The sequence below is a fragment of the Plectropomus leopardus genome, chromosome 11, assembly GCF_008729295.1.
Source record: "Plectropomus leopardus isolate mb chromosome 11, YSFRI_Pleo_2.0, whole genome shotgun sequence".
Taxonomy (NCBI): Eukaryota; Metazoa; Chordata; class Actinopteri; order Perciformes; family Serranidae; genus Plectropomus; species Plectropomus leopardus.
The window spans coordinates 139,287-157,836 of record NC_056473.1 but is presented as its reverse complement, the minus strand read 5'-3'; the positions used below and the strand labels follow the sequence as shown (position 1 = coordinate 157,836).

The 18,550-nt window shown below is 39.2% G+C and overlaps 1 protein-coding gene across 3 annotated transcripts in view; it reads left to right on the top strand.

The window, feature by feature from the left end:
- Positions 1-18,550, top strand: part of LOC121949843 (partitioning defective 6 homolog alpha-like) — a 108,068-nt gene that overhangs the window by 66,460 nt on the left and 23,058 nt on the right. For all 3 annotated transcript variants that reach the window (XM_042495636.1, XM_042495635.1, XM_042495637.1), the window contains exon 4: positions 3,127-3,416. In XM_042495636.1, coding sequence (XP_042351570.1) covers positions 3,127-3,416 — 290 coding nt within the window. The remainder of the gene's footprint in view (positions 1-3,126; positions 3,417-18,550) is intronic.

The following is an 18,550-nucleotide window of genomic DNA, read 5'->3' as shown; positions in this document are numbered from 1 at the left end:
TTTTAGCGTTTTCATGACATTTTTAGGCTATATATCATGATATTTTGAAATCTCCTCTAAACTACAGTAAACTACAAAATTACAAAATTATTAAATGAACTAGTTACAAATAAAGTAGCTACTGCCTTAAAATAAAGTCACATAAACTACTGTTATAATAAAGTTTAATAAAATACTGTTAGAATGCTAAATAAAGTAAAGTATAAAGTTAAATTATTATTATAGTTAAGTTAAATTAATTATTGTTAAAATTTAACAAATCAAAGCGGAACCCATGGGGCTTTTATTTTGAAGGACCCTGCTCATCTCTGGCTGGGAATGTCGATGTTTTTGCTGTGAACTTAAAGCTACCGGTCAACATTTGGATGTTAGCATTAGCAGAAAGTTAAACTATAACAGTGGTATGAGGATTCATCAGAACAGATCTGACTGGTTTTTGATAGACAACATCACATCACTCATATCCTTGCTCCCCTCCACTGACTCCCTTCCTGTTTTAGAATTGATTTTGAAGATTTTACTGATTACTTTTAAGGCACGTATGGGTCTTGCCCCAAATTACATTCTGAAATGCTGACCCCTTATGAACCAACTCGCAGCCTCAGATCCTCAGGTGAGGGACTCCTGGTCATTTCAAAGTCAAGGCTTTAATCTAAAGGTGATCGTGCCTTTGCCACCAACATCCCTTGACTTTGGAATGACCTGATAAGGAGCACAGAATTTTTCATGCAAAAAAAAAAAAAAAAAATATTGATCCAACTTCTCACATATGCTACTGTGCTGATGAGGACTCGCTACATTTTGTGTTTTTGTTTTTTAATTATTTTGATGCATTTCATTTATTTAAACCCTTTTGCATGCATACTTTTGCATGCACACTTATATTGTTAAGGATCCTAGATGTATGCTCTCTCAGAGCATTCTGTTTCATTTCATACTGACATACTACATGAGGCAGCCAACAGCTCCATTAGTGCTCTTTATGAGCTGAAACTAAACATCCTGAACTTTTGTCATGTCTCAATCAACAAGATCACAGCAGGTTTTCTCCCTCAGCTGGCACAGGCAGACTTTATTCAAATAGTTTGCAAAGGCTGAAACAGAGTCGACAACCAACAGGTACCATCATCAGAGGTGATCTCTTAATTTTCTGGTAAGGTCAACTCCAGATGCACCAAACACTTTTAACCACCCAAATGTTCTCTTACCCAGATGTGCTCAGTGATGAATCCCACTTGAGCATAAGTCATCCATTAGCACAGGTAATGCCCCCTAAATACTATATAAGGGCAGGTTTTGTTTCGTGTGCAATCATTATAAATTGTAAACCAGTGTGGGTTGGAGTTAGTGCATTTTAGCCTGACCCCTAGGGGGGCGCCCCAATTATCATAAATGTGTACCTCACAATCCTGTGGACAGGATTTCACCAAATTTGGTACACAGTCTTTGGGGGCAAGTATTAATCGATTTACCTAATATTTGGAAAACTGCACATTAATTGCGCTCTACTCAAGATTTCTTTAAGCAACCCTGATTAAACTCAGTAGACATATCTAATACTAACATCTAAACATACAGACCAAATTTTCTTCAGTGCTGATAAAAGGGGGACAAATGGGACGACTGTGGTTGTCACTCCTTTAGACAGAATTAGAAACACTGATGTGACTTTGTTCAGCCTTGTGAAGCCCAAAACCCACTTCCTGCCGCTTTGATTTTGGCTAATTGAGCTGCGCTGAGAAAGGTTTTGACCCACATATTTCCCCTCGCTATATTTTCGTTTTAAGTTTTTCAACCATTATTTGTATACCAGCTTATGTTATAGAAAACAACGTATATCACTTTAAGTTCTGGTCATTTGTAGTAGTGATAGATGTACTTGTACTGATATTGCTGTTGAAATGTTAGTGGCCAGTAGAATCTGTAAAGGGTTTTTTTAAGAAATGAAGTAATTGGAATTATAAGTTAAGAAAGAAGTTAGGGATATTCCTTTCTTAAAAATCCTGTCTTTCTGGTCTTCATATTTGTTTTGGTGCAGCTATGGTGTCAGCACATCGCTGAGGAAGCTGCTCAGAGAGATATGGAAAAGAAATAGCAAAAAAAAAAAAAAGAAGGAGGAAAGAGATGTTTGCACATGGTGATGAGTAAAATTTATGGCTGTCAATCAATCAAAAAATATTTAATTGCGATTAATTAATTAATAATTGCAAATTAATCACCCTTTTTTTTATCTGTTCTAAATTTACCTTAAATGGACAAATATGCTGACTTTATGTAAATGTATGTATATTATTATTGCAACAATCCAGAACCATCCCAAGGTTCTGAATGACTATAGGCCAGTTGCGCTTACTTCCCTGGCCATGAAGTCATTTGAGAAATTGAAAAAACATAAACCTCTGGTTAAAACACAACACCTCCTTGACCCACTTCAGTTTGAATATAGGTTGGGGCAGGGGGTCCAGGATGCCTCCATCACACTGTTAGATCTTTTATTTAAACACCTGGAGGGCAGGTCATGTCATTCAAAAAACTGCTTTCTTTATCCATGTCTGCGCACAGAGGTTTGTCTCTGCTGCCATCCACAATATTACTGCTGCAATCACTTCCTGATTTCCCAAACTACTGGGTGGTTATTAACGCATTAACTTTGACAGCCCTAGTAAAATTTCAAAATGATGTGAATATATAAATGCCCCCAATCTGACAGTACATCTGATTAATGGATCCAGTTATGAAATTTGACACAGGGAATAATATTTTTGGACTGAACTGTGTTAATGATCCTCCAAACAAAAATGAAGAAAACTTCACCCTGTGATGGTGCTCTTAAGTGTGTGGATTACAACCTTCGTGGATTGCTCCATTACTCCTCTTGAATCTGAGGTTTGACAGTAGGTCAAAGTGTCCTTTCCAGCACCCAGGAATTATATGTATTGTTTTGCCAAATTCTTGCTAATTCACAGCCCCACCAGTTACACAAGGATGATTTTCATGACAGCCAGTGTCCTGGACTGTTAAAGTATTTCTTAAAGTTAAATCAAAATTGTAAATCTTGATTTGCTGAAAAGCATCACAATATTAAATAACTAACTACTTTCTCTATCTTTCTGTGTCTTCTTTTAGAGGATGAACCTGTAGTTTTTGCCACCAACTCCCTTCAGAGGCGTAAAAAGGGGCTGGGCTTGACCGGACTGCGCACCACTGGCTCAGGCTCCACCCACTCAAAGAACAAACAGAGCCTTATGATTGGCCTGCCACAGAACTTCAGACAGATCTCATCCATCATTGATGTGGACATCTTACCTGAGACACACCGTCGTGTACGACTTCACAAGCATGGTACCCACAAACCACTGGGCTTCTACATCCGTGATGGGGTCAGTGTAAGGGTAACACCACAGGGCGTTGAGAAGGTAAGATAAATTTTGATTTTGAATCATACCACTGACCCTAATGTCAGAATTGAATCACTAAACTTGTTGGAAATCAGGAAACTGATATAAAAGGTCACATGATTTCAGTCATGTTGTTTTATTATTGGTGCTTCAGAATGGTCTTCTTTTAAGTAAAGAGCAAGGACCTCTGTATGTGTGTATGTATGTGTGTTCTTCGCATATCTCACCTTACCAACCAATTAAATCTACTTCATATTTGTCAGGTGTACAGTGCCTTGCAAAAGTATTCACACACTTGCTATGCACCAAAAAAAAATCACCCAAAAAATTGCAGGTTGTAATGTAACACAATGGATAAACCCCAGGGGGGATGGATGATTTTGCAAGGTATTGCATTGCTGTGGATGCAAGGATATGCAGAGTCAGTTTTGGTTTTTAATTTGGACAATGGTCACATCCAATATTAATGAACTTTAAATAGTTTGAATAAACAAGCAAACAGTGCTCAGTGCAGCAACGGGGGTGCTTCAGGGCTTTGTAGACTGAGTTTAGCATGTTGGCTGTGTATTTCACAGATGTCTCTGACTTGTGAGTAGCCATGATCTTGGGTGTGCTTGTCTTTGTCATATTAACCTATAGTTAGGCATACCCCCTCAAGTTGAATATACCAATCATCAGATGGAGACCCCTTAGTCAACTGAGACTCTTCAAGTCTACCAGTGGTGTCCTTTTGTTTTGTTTTTCTTTTATCTGTGTGCGGTTTACTATTCTGGATGTTTTGGTTGCCAGATTTAGCTGCAGAGTGAGTGCTTCTTGCATACATGCTGCTCTCTAAGGCAGCTGTAGACCCACATCCAGGATGAGTCTGAGTAAGAGGCAGGCAGCTGACCATAGGAAGATAGGTTTGTCTGGTCAGGCTGCAAGGTAAAGTTATGTTCTGCCTTTGCTTGGAAGTTCTGAATTTACAGCAACTTAATACCATATAATCTTTGGCTTTTGTTCGATAACTAGTATTGCATATTAACAATACGATGTTCGTCTGAACCTCCCCATCACCCTGACCATCCTCTTGAACCCCATTCAACCTCAGACTCTGAATCTGAATCTTGAAAAATAAGAGTCAAGTCAATGTCTTTTATAAAGCTTATTATCACAAATCACAGTTTGCCTTAGAGGGCTTTACAGCATACGACATCCCTCTGCCCTTAGACCCTCACATCGACTGAGGAACCCCCCCCCCCCCAAAAAAAAACTATCACGGGAAAAAAAAATGAGCAGGATCACAGCATCAGTGCAACAAAGGCCCACGACACAGGCGCAGCCTCACAACCATGACCATGATCCAAGCTGAGTCAGAGGTACAGCATCAGCACAGCCATCACCATGATCACGCCACAGCCATGATCCAGGAAATCTACAAAACAAGGGATCACAAATGCAGTAAGTGTCATGCAGTAAAAGGACATGAGCGTTTGCAGATGAAGAGAGTGAGAGAAGGAGAAAGGAGCTCATTGTATCATAGAAAGTCCCCTGGTAGATAAACCTATGTCAGCCTAACTAAAAGCTGGTCCAAGGCTAGCCTGAGACAGTCCTAACTATAAGCTTTATCAAAGAGGAAGGTTTTAAGTCTACTCTTATAAGTAGAGATGGTGTCTGCCTCCCTGACTGAAACTGGAAGCTGGTTTACATAAAAGAGGAGCAGGGTAGCTGAAGGCTTTGGCTCCCATCCTGCTTTTGGAGACTTAAGGAACCACAAGTTACCTGTCTGCCTCTGTCCGTTCTGTCTGCATGACTGTTTCACTGTTGTGAGTTTTCGGGTGTTTCTCTCACAAATTACTGCTGTTTTGTGAGTCCCCCTGATTATACTATCTGTAGCCGATCTGTAAATCAAATGGTAGTCAGCCTGATACCGGCTCAGTGATGGCTGTGAGTTCTGTACACAAGATATGTGCTGGAGTCTGATGGCGTCTCCTGTAAGCACCCTTTGCGACACAAACCCAATTTTAAGCAGAGAAGTCTGTCAGTCTGCCCGTGTTCTTTATTCACGTTCGCATATGAAATGTGGCTTACATTCTTGCTGATTCCGGAGGATTGGACAACGTAGGGATCGCTCTGTCTGTCCAGAGTCTGCTCACCTCGCAGAGCTGGGATGTTGACTCACCGCTTGATTATGATGGGCCCTGATCTCTCTGGAGAAAGGAAAGTGCTTCTTTCTTGGCTCTTCACTGTTGCATGGAATTGTTTTCCTGTTGTTCCAGACCCCAGCTGGTTTAACTTATTTGTCCACAGCATTCCTTCTCCAGGCTTGTCTTCCTTTATACGTGTTTCATCACACAACGTCATCATTCCAACTCAGAAGGACGTAGAACCCGGATTGGATTCTTTCTGAGCTGGCTTGGATTTCCTCAAAATCCATATTCCTAGCATGGCGAGCAGCATGTTTCTTTCTGCACATCTTCTGCTTTTATTAACTGTTCTCTGTCTGCATGAGTTGCATGGAAAGTGTGGAGACCAAAATGTATTTATTTATTTACGTGTTTATTTGAGAGGGACAAATGCATGAAACATTGCTTCAGAAGACATCCAGTAGATTCTATACATACAGGTTTCTAACCAAGGCTATTTTGCAACCCCCGTCCCTGGTTAGACTTCCAAAATTTAAACAGACATAACAGAGTACTAAGTTGAAAATACTACAACCATTAGAAACATACAATAATAGCAATGTATTCAATAACATGTAGGACTTCCAATAAAAACATTGCAACATTTTAAGTTTGGTTAATATGTGTGTGTGCGTGTGTGTGTGTGTGTGTGTGTGTGTGTGTGTGTGTGTGTGTGTGTGTGTGAGTTACAAAAGGGTTCAATGTGCCTCTTATTTTATTACCCCGGAAGGACACAAACTCGGGCCCACACAAATGTTTGTGGATCCCATGACTGTTCCCCATCTTGGTAACATTTTTAGCCCTTATGACTGGCTGTCCTCAATCCACCTGTTTGATTCAAGTAAATCAGGGACTAAGAATACTAATTTTCTGAAAACCCAGAAGAAGAAAATGTCTGATTGTCTTATTGCTACTTCTCTCAGGGAATGTGCAACCCAATGCGGGTCCCGATCTTAATAGTTATAATTGTTTGAAAACCCCTGTTGATTTTAAAGCTAGGTCTGGTCTTGGTTTCATTCACCTAAATCTCAGAAGTCTGCTTCACAAATTGGATTTATTGAAAATCTTGGTAAAATCTTCTGATGCTGATATTCTTGTTCCATCTGAAACAACGCTAAACAAATCCATCACAGATAAAGATATTCCAATACAGGGTTATAGCAACTTTCGTTGTGACCATCCCAGAACAGGCGGGCGTACTGCTATTTATATAAAAAATAAATTTCATGCTTCCACCCTTTTATTAGTGTCTCTCAGCAGGCAATTTGAACTTCTTGCCCTTAAACTAAAACTTAATAAAGACCATTTTATTACAGTCATAGGGTGTTATAGACCCCCCTCAGTAAGCACTGAGGCCCTATCATATTCAAGTAATCATTTATCAACTTTAGATTTTAATAAGATTCTCCCTGCTGGAGATTTTAACTTGGACTGGATGTCCCCTGTCTGAATTTTTGCCAACAATTTCAGTGATCACTGTGTTATAGCTACAGTCAGACAAAGTATACCCCCAAAATCAAAATCACAAATAATTTTTAAACGGGATTTTAAGCATTTCTATGAGCATGCGTTCTTCCATGATTTGTGGAACTTCGACTGGAACAATATTTGTCTTATTAATGAAGTGGAATTGGTCTGGAAATACTTTCATAATGCCCTTACTGATATTATAAATAAACATGACCCATTTTGCAAATTTAGAGTTAAAGGTCGAGACAGTCCCTGGTTTTCCCCTGAGATGTCCAGTTTTTTAAAAAAAGAGATGTTGCTTGGGCTAAGGCCAGACAATCAAAATCCCATGCTGACTGGATGATCTTTAGACAGCTACGTAATTGTTTTACCTCCCTTTTAAAAAGGCGAAATCGTGGTTTTATTTCTCTAAAACTACTACAAATTTGAATGACCCCAAGAAATTCTGGAAAACAATAAAAACCTCTTTTGGAAATGTGGTTACTAATGAATTGCCAGCCTGCACAGTGAAAGACTCACATACTAACTGATAAATCTGCTATTCTTAATTGTTTTAATGAACATTTTGTTTTGACTGGCTCCCTGTTTGAGTCTTCCCATAGGGATGCAACTCAGCTTAATGAGCAGAAGCCTTTTTCTCCACCACCCCAAACTACTACCATGGTTCAAGGGTTTAATTTTACTGTTTCATGTATCAGATGTTTACAGAGTCCTGAAACAACTGGACTCAAACAAATCTGCAGGTCCTGATGGCCTTGATCCCTTCTTTTTAAGGTCGGCTGTTGACTTTATTGCACATCCTCTGATTTATATTTATAATCTTTCCATTCCTCAAAACATGATTCCTGAAGTGTGAAAATCTGCACATGTTCTACTTTGTTGAGGGGAGGGGATTGCACCGTCATTAATAACTACAGGCCAATCTCTAAGTTGCCTGTAGTTGCTGTAGTTGATATGATTGATGCACTCGACTACAAAAAATATTGTACTTCTCTTTTTCTTGACCTCTCAGGAGCTTTTGACACAGTCGATCATGTCATCCTGGTGGATAGGCTCTGTAACATCAGGCTATCTAGTCATGCTGTAAGTTGGTTCACAAATTACTTGTCTGATAGAGCACAGTGTCCAGTTTGCTGGGTCTTCTCCTGCCTTCCACCCTGTATCAAAAGGCGTGCCCTAATCTTTGTGTCAATTTTTCAAATGCTGCTTTTCATTTTTATATAAATGACACCGTTCAAACCTCACATTGATAACCTTGTCTCTAAGCTGAAGCTCAAATTAAGTTTCTTTTTCAGAATTAAATCCTGTTTCTCTCTCCATTTTGGCAACATTTTTACCTTTGTTGGATTATGGTGATCTGCTTTTTATGAATGCACCTGATCATTGCCTAAAGACATTGGACACTGTCTTTTTTTTTTTTTTTTTAAAGATTATTTTTTTGGCATTTTTGCCTTTATTAGATAGGACAGATCAATAACGTGAAAGGAGGAGAGAGAGGGGATGACATGCAGCAAAGGGCCACGAGCTGTAACCGAACTCGTGGGCACTGCGACAAGGACACAGCCTTTATTCATAGGGCGCCTTCTTTATCTACTGAGCCACCAGACGCCCCAAGACTTTGGACACTGTTTACTGTTGTGATTTACGTTTCATTACTGGCTCTGGGTACTACGAACACCACTGTACATTGTAGGCTGTTGCTAATTGGCCCTCTCTGTCTGTCTGTAGGCTTTCACACTGGTCGGTTTTTATAAATGAGTCTACTTAGGCTGGTTCCCTCTTATTTATGTACATGTATGTGTAAAAACCTGAATCAATATGGCCTGCGCTCTCACAGTACTCTTTTGATGTCGGTCCCCAAGGCTTGCACAGAACTTGACAAAAAGCTTTTAAATTTGCTGACCCCTCCACTTGGAATAATTTACAGAAGGACTTAAAACTGCCTGAGCTGATCACTATGGGTTTTTTTAAGTAACTTTTAAAAGGTTGGGAAAATAGCACTATTGGTCAATGTGACAACTCCAATTATAGCTGAAATTTGATTATTGCACATTATTGCACACTAAGTAACTGGAGATTTTGCTCACTCTTTGTGTTGTGTGATAGTTGTATTTGTTTGATAGTTGTATTTGTCTGTCTGTATTTATTGTTGTAACCTTGTTTTAAGCTGCCCTCTTGGCCAGTTCACTGATTTTAAATCTCAATGAGTCTTTTACCTGATTAAATAAAGGATATATATATATATGCGGTTTCTGACCACAGTACTCTTGAAGGATGAAAGGGAACTATGTGCTGTGAAGGAAATGACAGAGCCTGAGAATTTAGAGCTTTGTATGTAATGAGAAGGATTTTAAATAAAATTCTGGATTTTACAAGGAGCCAGTGCAGAAAAGCTAAAACAGGGGAAATATGATTCTTGTTAAAAGAAAGAAATAGTTGTAAATTCTTATTAAACAAATCCAACTTGACTGACATAGTTCTAAGTCTGATACTGCCCAACTTATAACACAAATAACATTACCATAGGCAAAATACCTTTACAAATTAAATCCATACTCCATACTACTTTATAACTACCATTGTTATATCAAAGCAAGCAGCCAATACACCAGTTTGGCACCTATTAATGCCATCAATACCTTCACTGTCAACCTTCCAGTCCATGATATTCAGTGTGTATATCATGAGTAGCCCTGGCCTGAGTAATTTTTGGGGCAGATTTAGTGATTCAGGCGCCTCAGGTGCCAACTTGCTTCATTATTCACCCTTTCTCTAACTGTGAATCGTGGTTAGTCAAATTAGAAGTTCTGCATTTTTACCTAGCTCATTGAATGCTAACCCTATTATATAATGGAAAGTGGCTTGTGGAAGCTTTTCTGGCCATTTTGAGTCATCTTTCAAGACCCACAGAATATTTTGTACAAAGACTCTGAAAACACAGAATAGTTCATATGAACGAAGAAACTCTTTTTCGTCATGGGAAAAAAACTGTCTGTCTGCACCTTGTTCCATTCTTGATTTATCTGAAGTTGAATAGAGGCTAATTCATCAAATAGACCTGAGAAGAGCTGAGAAAAATGCATTTTTGTGAAAAGGAGTCTGTCAAGCAAAACAGTGATTTGAATGTTATAATTTTGCCTTCAATGACATAAAAGACATCTGAAAATTGTATTGCAGATGTTATTTGCGGGGACCGCGCAGGACACCATTAGAGTTTCTTCCAGCATCCGCTTGCAAAACTGGCCACTTGACCCTCTTCGTTTTTTGGAGGGCATTTTATGCCGATATTGAATTGATGTAGCTTTGTTACTGTAGTTTCAAATCACCTCCGTACAGATCACTCTGCTCTCTGATCCCGGCTACTCCACTTCATGCTTTGATCTACTGTCTTTTGTACTACAACTATGAACCCCAGCAGCCCAAAAATTACACACAGGGAGCGTGAGAGCGCCCCCTTGTGCCAGTTGCCAAAAACACCCTTTGACGTATATATATGTCAATGGCACTCAAGCGATGGCTTTTGAATGACATATATATATATACGATATACGTCATTCGTCATACCATCTGTTCAAGGTGGAGCTTTTGATTCTAATGTAACTGTGTAAAGTCCTTCCTCTGAAGGATAAGTACACACGAAGTGAGTAATGTACTGTTGAGTTGCATATTTTTAAGTAAGTTTAAGTGCTTTTGGGGCCTTGGATGTTATTTTGGGGTATAATGAGTAAGAATAGCAGCATGAACAAATATTTTTCATCAAACCATCATAATAAATCTCTAGTTTAGTTTAGAGCGCAGTAAGTTGTTTGAGCGGTTTTCAAGAAATCTTCAAGCAGTCATGCATAATAAGCCAAACAATCGGCACATTTCAAGCAGGCATGTGCTTTAACCTCTTCTAGTCATTTTGAAATGGAAGCTCAAGGACTTGACATTGAGCAAGCCAAACTCATTAACCAGTTAAGAAGGTTGGAGAAATGACCAAGATACAATTAATCTCTCTGCGTTTACTGCCTTGACAAAATAGGACTAGTGATGAAATAGTGTGTTGGTGGCTGAGTGGAGAAAGCAGGAGCCCGATGAATGAAGGCAGTGTCCTTGCTGCAGCGGCGTCGGGTATGACTTCTGCTCGAGGCCCTTTGGTGTCGCTATTGATCTAACCCTGATCCTGATCCTAACCCTATCTAATAAAGGCTAAAATGCCAAAAAAATTATCTTTAAAAAAAAAAGGTGTGACACTATAAGCAATAGTAAAACAATCCTTTTTTGAGCAGTCTACAATATAATGCACCTTTTATTCACTCAGAGAATTTCAAAGTTGATCAAATAATTTGGAATAAAGTATTTATTTATTTATTCTTGTCCACACAGTGTTTGTATATAGGGCAGGCATCACCAACTGGCGGACCATGGTCCGGATCTGGATCAAAATGTCGTCCTACATGGACCTGTGGCCAAGTTGTAATAGCATGCAAGAATGAAAAATAATGGAAACTGACATTCAGAACCTCTAACTGATGTAATCTTACTCATGTCGGTTATTTCAGTTACTTAAAAATTCCATTAATCCTTTCTCCACCGGGGCTGCCAACTCCCATGTATCTGCTGTGCATCTTACCCTTTTGGACTCTGTCTTACGCTCTCATGACACCAAAGAAAATCTCACAGCAAAACACTGCCAGCACAAGTGTTGAACAATCATGTATTGCAGTGATCGACTTTGACTCTAGAATACAGCTGGGTATTTGACAACGCAGTCATATGTGCTTCCACAGCGTTTCATTATTGTGGATCAGACAGCTGAATGTCTAACAGCAGCGCATTGAGACAGACAAAAACAGCCCAGCTTCTCCTCACAGCACCAAAGTGTCTGAAACAGACGCATTTGCAGAGGTGGAAAGGGACTTTTTTAGACTTCTACAGACACTTTGTGTTAGTTTCAGGTTTCGGTTTCAGGAATCGAGAACCGGTTCCAGTTGAGAATAGAAAACAAATTGAAATTGGATTTGGTATCATCTGCCTCCAGTCTGATCAGTTCCTCTTATCAATGCCCAGGCATGTGATGCTGAAACACCAAAAGGCAGCTCATTAATAAACAGTGGTGATAATAAAACTGTTGTACTGTTGACACTGAGAACCTGTGTAGGCCTACTTTTTTCCACACAGAAATCAGAACTGATCAGGAACTGATAAAGAATCAGATCGATAAGCAGAATCAATAATGGCATTGGTATCAATAAAATGTTTTCCCATCCCTCAATTCCCATCCCTGATGCAATGCAAGTTAAATCTTTTAAAAAAACACTTTGAGAAGGATCTAAGTACCCTGGAAATAGGCTAGAACTGCCACAACATTTTCGTAACTGGTGAAAAATGAATTGCTAAGAGTTCCAAATTCCCCACAGTTGTAACCAGCAGTGACACTACGGAGGTGGACACTTTGCATCAGTTTCCAAACAGATTTTGATACCTTGAATTGGCTTCAATTATGCACAAGCTTAACATTTCTAACAAACTGGAGTAATTAATATAGTACAGTTGAAATACTATAAAAATTATAATGACTCAACAATAAAGGTGCATTAAAGGTGCATTAACACATTTTTGGAAAATGCTGCCTATTTTAAACATGTAATTCAAAATTAAACGGGCTTAGACAACTGCTCCAGGCAGCAAAATGTCAAGGAAAAGCATTTACAGAACAAAGCTCCACTCCCCATGGCTCACTGTCCAACTCAAACCAGGTATCTCTACATTTTTAAATATTTTGAGTTTCAAGTTTCAAGTTGCAAAGCCGGGCAATTTACAAAGGTACTGAATCGTCATGTATCTCCACAAAGCAGAAAACGTGTGCTGTTTTATTTTCATGAAAAGTCAACATTTTGGAGATATGTGGTTTTGACCAGGCAGTGACAACAACTATTAAAACAAAGTTCTCTTCTATTAGGAACACACCAGCTTCAGATTCAATTCAAATAAGCTTTAGTTCAGACCTGACCCCTTTAGATTTCAGTTCAGACCAGTTCAGTGCCTGACCTGGTTCGGTTTAGACCAGACCAGGTTGAGTTCAGTTTGGTGCAGGCAGAGTTAAGACTGCATTGGGATCGGTTCAAACCACGTTTGGATAAAGCTCAGTTTAAACCACGTTCAGATATAGCTTGGTTCAGACGATTTAACATTCAGTTCAACAAAACAAGAAAGGGGTACCCATTCACACCGTTATTTGTCACATATGCCCACATTTACATGTTGATTACAGCTTGATTTTCAGCTGCTGTATTTTAGTGTTGAGCCTGTGTCCATCCAGATTCACAAGGAGCTTCTGGACAAACTCAAATGTGTACTTCAAGTTGTCTTGGAAACTGAGATCCAGGGCATAAATTAGCCCAAAAAGTGAGATGAAGGCCATTATGGCACTTTCTACATTGGTAAGAACTTTGACGCCTTCAGTGACAACCACCACATCATCTGGCTCCCTAAACTTCTCTGCAGAATGTGTAAATGCCCATAACTGTGGCGGCAATGTCATTCTCACAGTATATCTGCATATAGCATAGACTCGAGGCAAGGCTCTTGTGATAGGTAAAAATGAAAGGAAACATCTGATGGGCTACAGAATTATTTGTGGATGGAGCTGCAGTAGGGAAAGCCTCGCAAAGGTTCTAACTTTTTCCTTAAATGTAACATTCCAATATATTTTAATGAAAATTTAAAGTTGATTCACAACACTTATAAACTTCTTTGTCAACTTTTATGACATTTCAAGCAGAAAATATTTGTATGCTTTAGAAATAAATGTGAGCCTTTTGTGCATGTAAATTTATTTTTCTATTTTTCATACATAATGAGAAATATTTAATGAGCACTGAAAAGATTTTGAAGTGTTATCTAAACCACAAAATACATTTATGAAAATTTAAGACTCATCGGTTTCCATTAATGTTTGCCATTTGGGGAAATAACTGGGTAGCATTGCTTGGCTCTACATGGCAAATGCTTAGTGATAAACTTACCAGGTATTCCTTGAAGAGAGAGTTTCGACCTTTAATGAGGTATATGGCCAGGTTTTTGAGGACACAATCCGGTTGTTGATGTAGTTACACTAAAACAGGGGCCATACAGCATTAAAAAAAATGTATATTCCAAATATAGGACAATGGAAAAGCCATAATGGGAAAGGAAACAGAGCAGGTTGTGCAAAGTGCATGGCAGGACCTCCGTCGAGGTACTGCCATGAAGGATACCAACACCCTATAAGTGCCCCAGAAATGGATATAGTTGCCTTGCATGGATTACAGGAAATGTGAACACTGTGAACCACTGGAAAAAAAGCACTTTACAAGCAAGTGATTTGACATTACCTTACAATAACCACCCAAATACAGTCAAAGGAATTTCTTTGCATTTTCACTAACCATATCTTTGATTGCCAAGATGCCCTTTATCTTCTGTCCCTTCACTCCACCTTTGCTCTGGAAAATTTGTAGGAGCTTCTCTGAGAAGTGGTCCAGCTGGCCCAGGAACTTTGATTGCAGAGGCTTTGTCGTGATCCACAAGAGCTCTTCATTCACCTTAAAAACAGTAGACAAAAAAGCCCTCCATTCATTGTTTGTCATTTCTCTCACACAAGCTTGCAGAACTATGAACAAATTCAACCTGAAATTTTACAGCCAAAAACTACAATGGACAAATGAAAAATAGTCAAAAACAGGTGTGGAAGTAACTAATTATATCTACTCACATTTCTGTAATAAAGTCATTCTTTAGGCTACTTGTACTTTTTTAAGTTACTTTTAAATGAATAATTGAGTATTAAATACATTTAAATGAATATCTAAAACTGTAATCTGCATTTTTGTAGCCAATAAGGCTATGTGATCATACACAAACTCAACAGGCCCAAATTTGGAGAGGTGACCATGACCACTGAGCAGAAGACAATAGGAGGTAATGCATTAAACGTCAGTGGTTAAAAAGTACTGATTACAGAGAATTCTGAGTACTTTAACATTAGAATTGTTTAATACCAGTGTTACTTTTAATCAGATATATTTCACTTGCTTATCTTTACATGATTGAAATTAAGTTATGACTATTTTTTTTTTTTGTCAGTCATGATTTAATTTAAGTCAGTATTTTATTTCAGTCATGTATAGACACATAACGGACATATTTTTGATCACATGTAACACCTCTGGTATTAAAAAAAGTACTCAAAGTTAAAGTACTCAAAGAACTCTGAACTATTTAATACTTATCCATTGATGTTTAATGCATTACCTCCTATTCCCTTCTGTTCAATGGTCACCTCTCCAAACCTAGGCCTATCATGTTTGTTTGGTATGATCACATAGCCTTATTGGCTACAAAAAAAGTTTTGATCTTCATTCAAATGTATTTGGTGCTCATTAATCTAAAAGTAGAGTAGATGATGTTGTAATGAATACTTAAGTGTAAAAGTCACAGACTTACAAAAATTCAAAAGGGATGGACCTTAAAATTGACTTCATTGCAGTAATCTGAGTAGTTGTAATGTGTACAATTTACCCTTGCATACAGACATACATGTTTACTTACTTCACTTTCCTGGAACAGGGCAGGCCGTGTGTCTTTGAAATCTGCTATAATGGGTCTGCTCCACAATCTCTAGGCATCTGTGGGAAAAGGTCTTCTCCATTTTTGCTTTTATAACAACTTCATTATCATGCTTTTTCAGTTCTGACAATAAGTGACTCTTTCATTCTCCAAGCTTTCTGCGGTTTCATCTTTTGGGTGCAGAGGAATGTAGTTAACTTCAGCCTTTCTTGGTTTTTTAATGTTGGCTGCAGCTTTAACTTGGCCTTCTCGTTTGTGCTTCAAGGAGTTCACACAGATCTCAAGATGTCCAAGTTGCCAAGGTTTTGTTCTATAGTTTTGTATTTTACAATTAAGTGACTGTTTCCATCTCCAAAAACCTGTCTTGTTTCCCAACTGTCCCAAACAAGGATGGGCCCTCGTCAAAGATGCTGCTACCTCCTCACATTGATAGTCTTCTGGGTATTTTGTGTATTTCATAATTTATTGAGCTAGGCCATCAAGGGTGACTCCTTTCAGCTTTGGGCCAAGGCTAAAGTATGGTCCGTTTGTCTTAAACTCTGCATTCTTTTGCTGTAGCTCAAATTCAGCCTTGTAGTTAAACTTGGTGATCACAAAAACCTGAGGCTTCCTATTGAGGAAGTCGACCCTTGAGGATCTGGGCCAGTCGAACTTGAAGTGTCAACAGGTGTTTCTACTACATGATGTAGGGCTCCTCGGGTGGCAAGACTGGAATGTATATTACTTTCAGTGTGCTTTTGTTTTGATTTTCAGATACTGAAGTTAGGCTCATGAACTTATTAAAGTCAGCATTCATGTATTGCAACCAAAACTCCTCTTTCAATTGAAAGAAGGCCTTTATTGCCATATGTAGTTCTTCCACTGTTGCTGGAATACCAGAAATCAGGGGTAGTTTTCTTGAGTCAGACTCGTCACGAAGATGATCTGTAGAACAGCTGGACCTGCTATTATTGAACACCTTTAATCTAGACCAGAAAAAAAGGAGAAAATCGTTTGGGTTATAATTCAAGATAACATAACAAAACAAAAATAGTTTTTGTATTATATTTTCTAAGAGCCTGACATACAGGACTCAGACTATTTAGTTTTAACAGTGACATTAACCTTTAGCAATGAAGAATCTTTTCAGCATGACCATGCGCAAACCCCCAACCATGTACTCCACAAGAGGATATGAATCCTCCAAGTTACCAAACTCAATCAGGCCAACCTCCGTAGTGGTTGAGGCAGAAAGTCCAAATCCACCAAAATGCTCCCTATACCAGGCACATTCATCCTTTATTAGAAAACACAACTGCTCCTTAAGAATGCACAGCTGAATGATCTCTCCATCTGTAGATCCCCCTAGAAAAACTCCCCATAATGTATGCCATTGCAAGAGACATTTTTTGACATATAAACCTCTGTCAGATGTGGGTATCTTAGCTTCAGCACAGACACTACCCCCTCATTAAGGACATCAACAGGCATGCCTGGGACATCTGTGACCTCTAAGGAGGACCTCTTGAGATTGGAAGGATGCATGTTATAGGCATGCATGAACTGGTGTTTGATAGCTAGGGAAAGAGGTATGTTCTTAAAGCAGTTTGAATGATGTGCAACCTGTTTAAAAAAGCTATGTTTAGCCTCAAATATCATAGTCCACTATGAAATTAGAGGTCTGAAGCAACAAATCTGTAGTGACTACGTCTAAAACTCAAAGCCACTGATGGGCTGCATAGACGGGCTAAACATGATTGACGTGCTTGCCACGCACCGCTTCTTTGTGTCTTGTGAAATAAAAACATCCAACGTCTTCTTCTTTGATTTTTATGGATTATTTATTGGTTGTTCTGCATAGCCCCTGCCAATCATCTTGTTGAGGTATGAACAAGAAAAACTGCCCATTGCTCAGGAACTTCCCCTTCAGACTGAGTACCCTCTGCTTCACCACAGAGAAGTTGTTGGGCAGAGCCACATTGTCCTTCTTAAAGGGCAATTACAGGCTGTAGTGACCATCCTCAAGAATTGCAGTATTTTCCACAATTACCATGAACTTGATGTCCTCTCTTGACAGGCCTTACTCCTCTGTAGCTCTCTCATTGAAATCATGATTGCACTGCTTGAGCAACATTTCCTTCAACCTAGACACAGAAAACCTATTGACGACTGCTAAAGAGAACTCTGATTCCCAGCTGCTTCCCTTTCCTTGCAAAGGTCCGTTAATGACCCAACCAAGTGCTGTCTTTATAGCATATGGGCCATCCCCATGGCTGTTAATGACCTCCCAAGGTTCCATCTTCTTGGGTGCATTGCTTCCAATCAGCAGGTCCACATTAGCTGTTATGCAGGGGATTTGTACCTTCGACAGGTCTGGCCATTTTGCCAAATCTCCTTCAGTCACAATGTTGTCTGTAACTGGCATTTTCTTCTGTGTGAGGACTTCTGTGAGCTTATAAAAGAGGTTGGTCTCCAAACCAGACACTTCCAAGCCTGTACATTCATAGGCTGGCACGACTCTTTCCTGTCCCATGGTTTGCAGAAGAATGTGGGTTTGCCTACCAGTCAGATTGAGCTGTTGCATGAGATGCTCCGAACAGAAGGTGACAGTACTTCCAGGATCCAAAAAGGCATATGTTTGTACTATCCGGTCTCCTTTGATGGACTTGACCTAGACTGGCAGGATGGAAAGAAGACAGTGATCTTTTCCAGCCCCTGTATGACCACAAGTTGTATGAGATGCTGTGATATTGCATGCTACTGGCTCTTCAGCATGTTCAGTGTTTGTGTTGGCTTCGTCTCTCCTGTCAACATGAAGCACACTTGGATGGCTTTGACCACAACTCCTGCAGGTCAAAAGCTCATTGCAGTCACGACTCCTGTAACCTGGATATAAGCAATCGAAACAAAGCTCTTTCTCCTTTAGAAAGCGGATTTTCTCTCTGT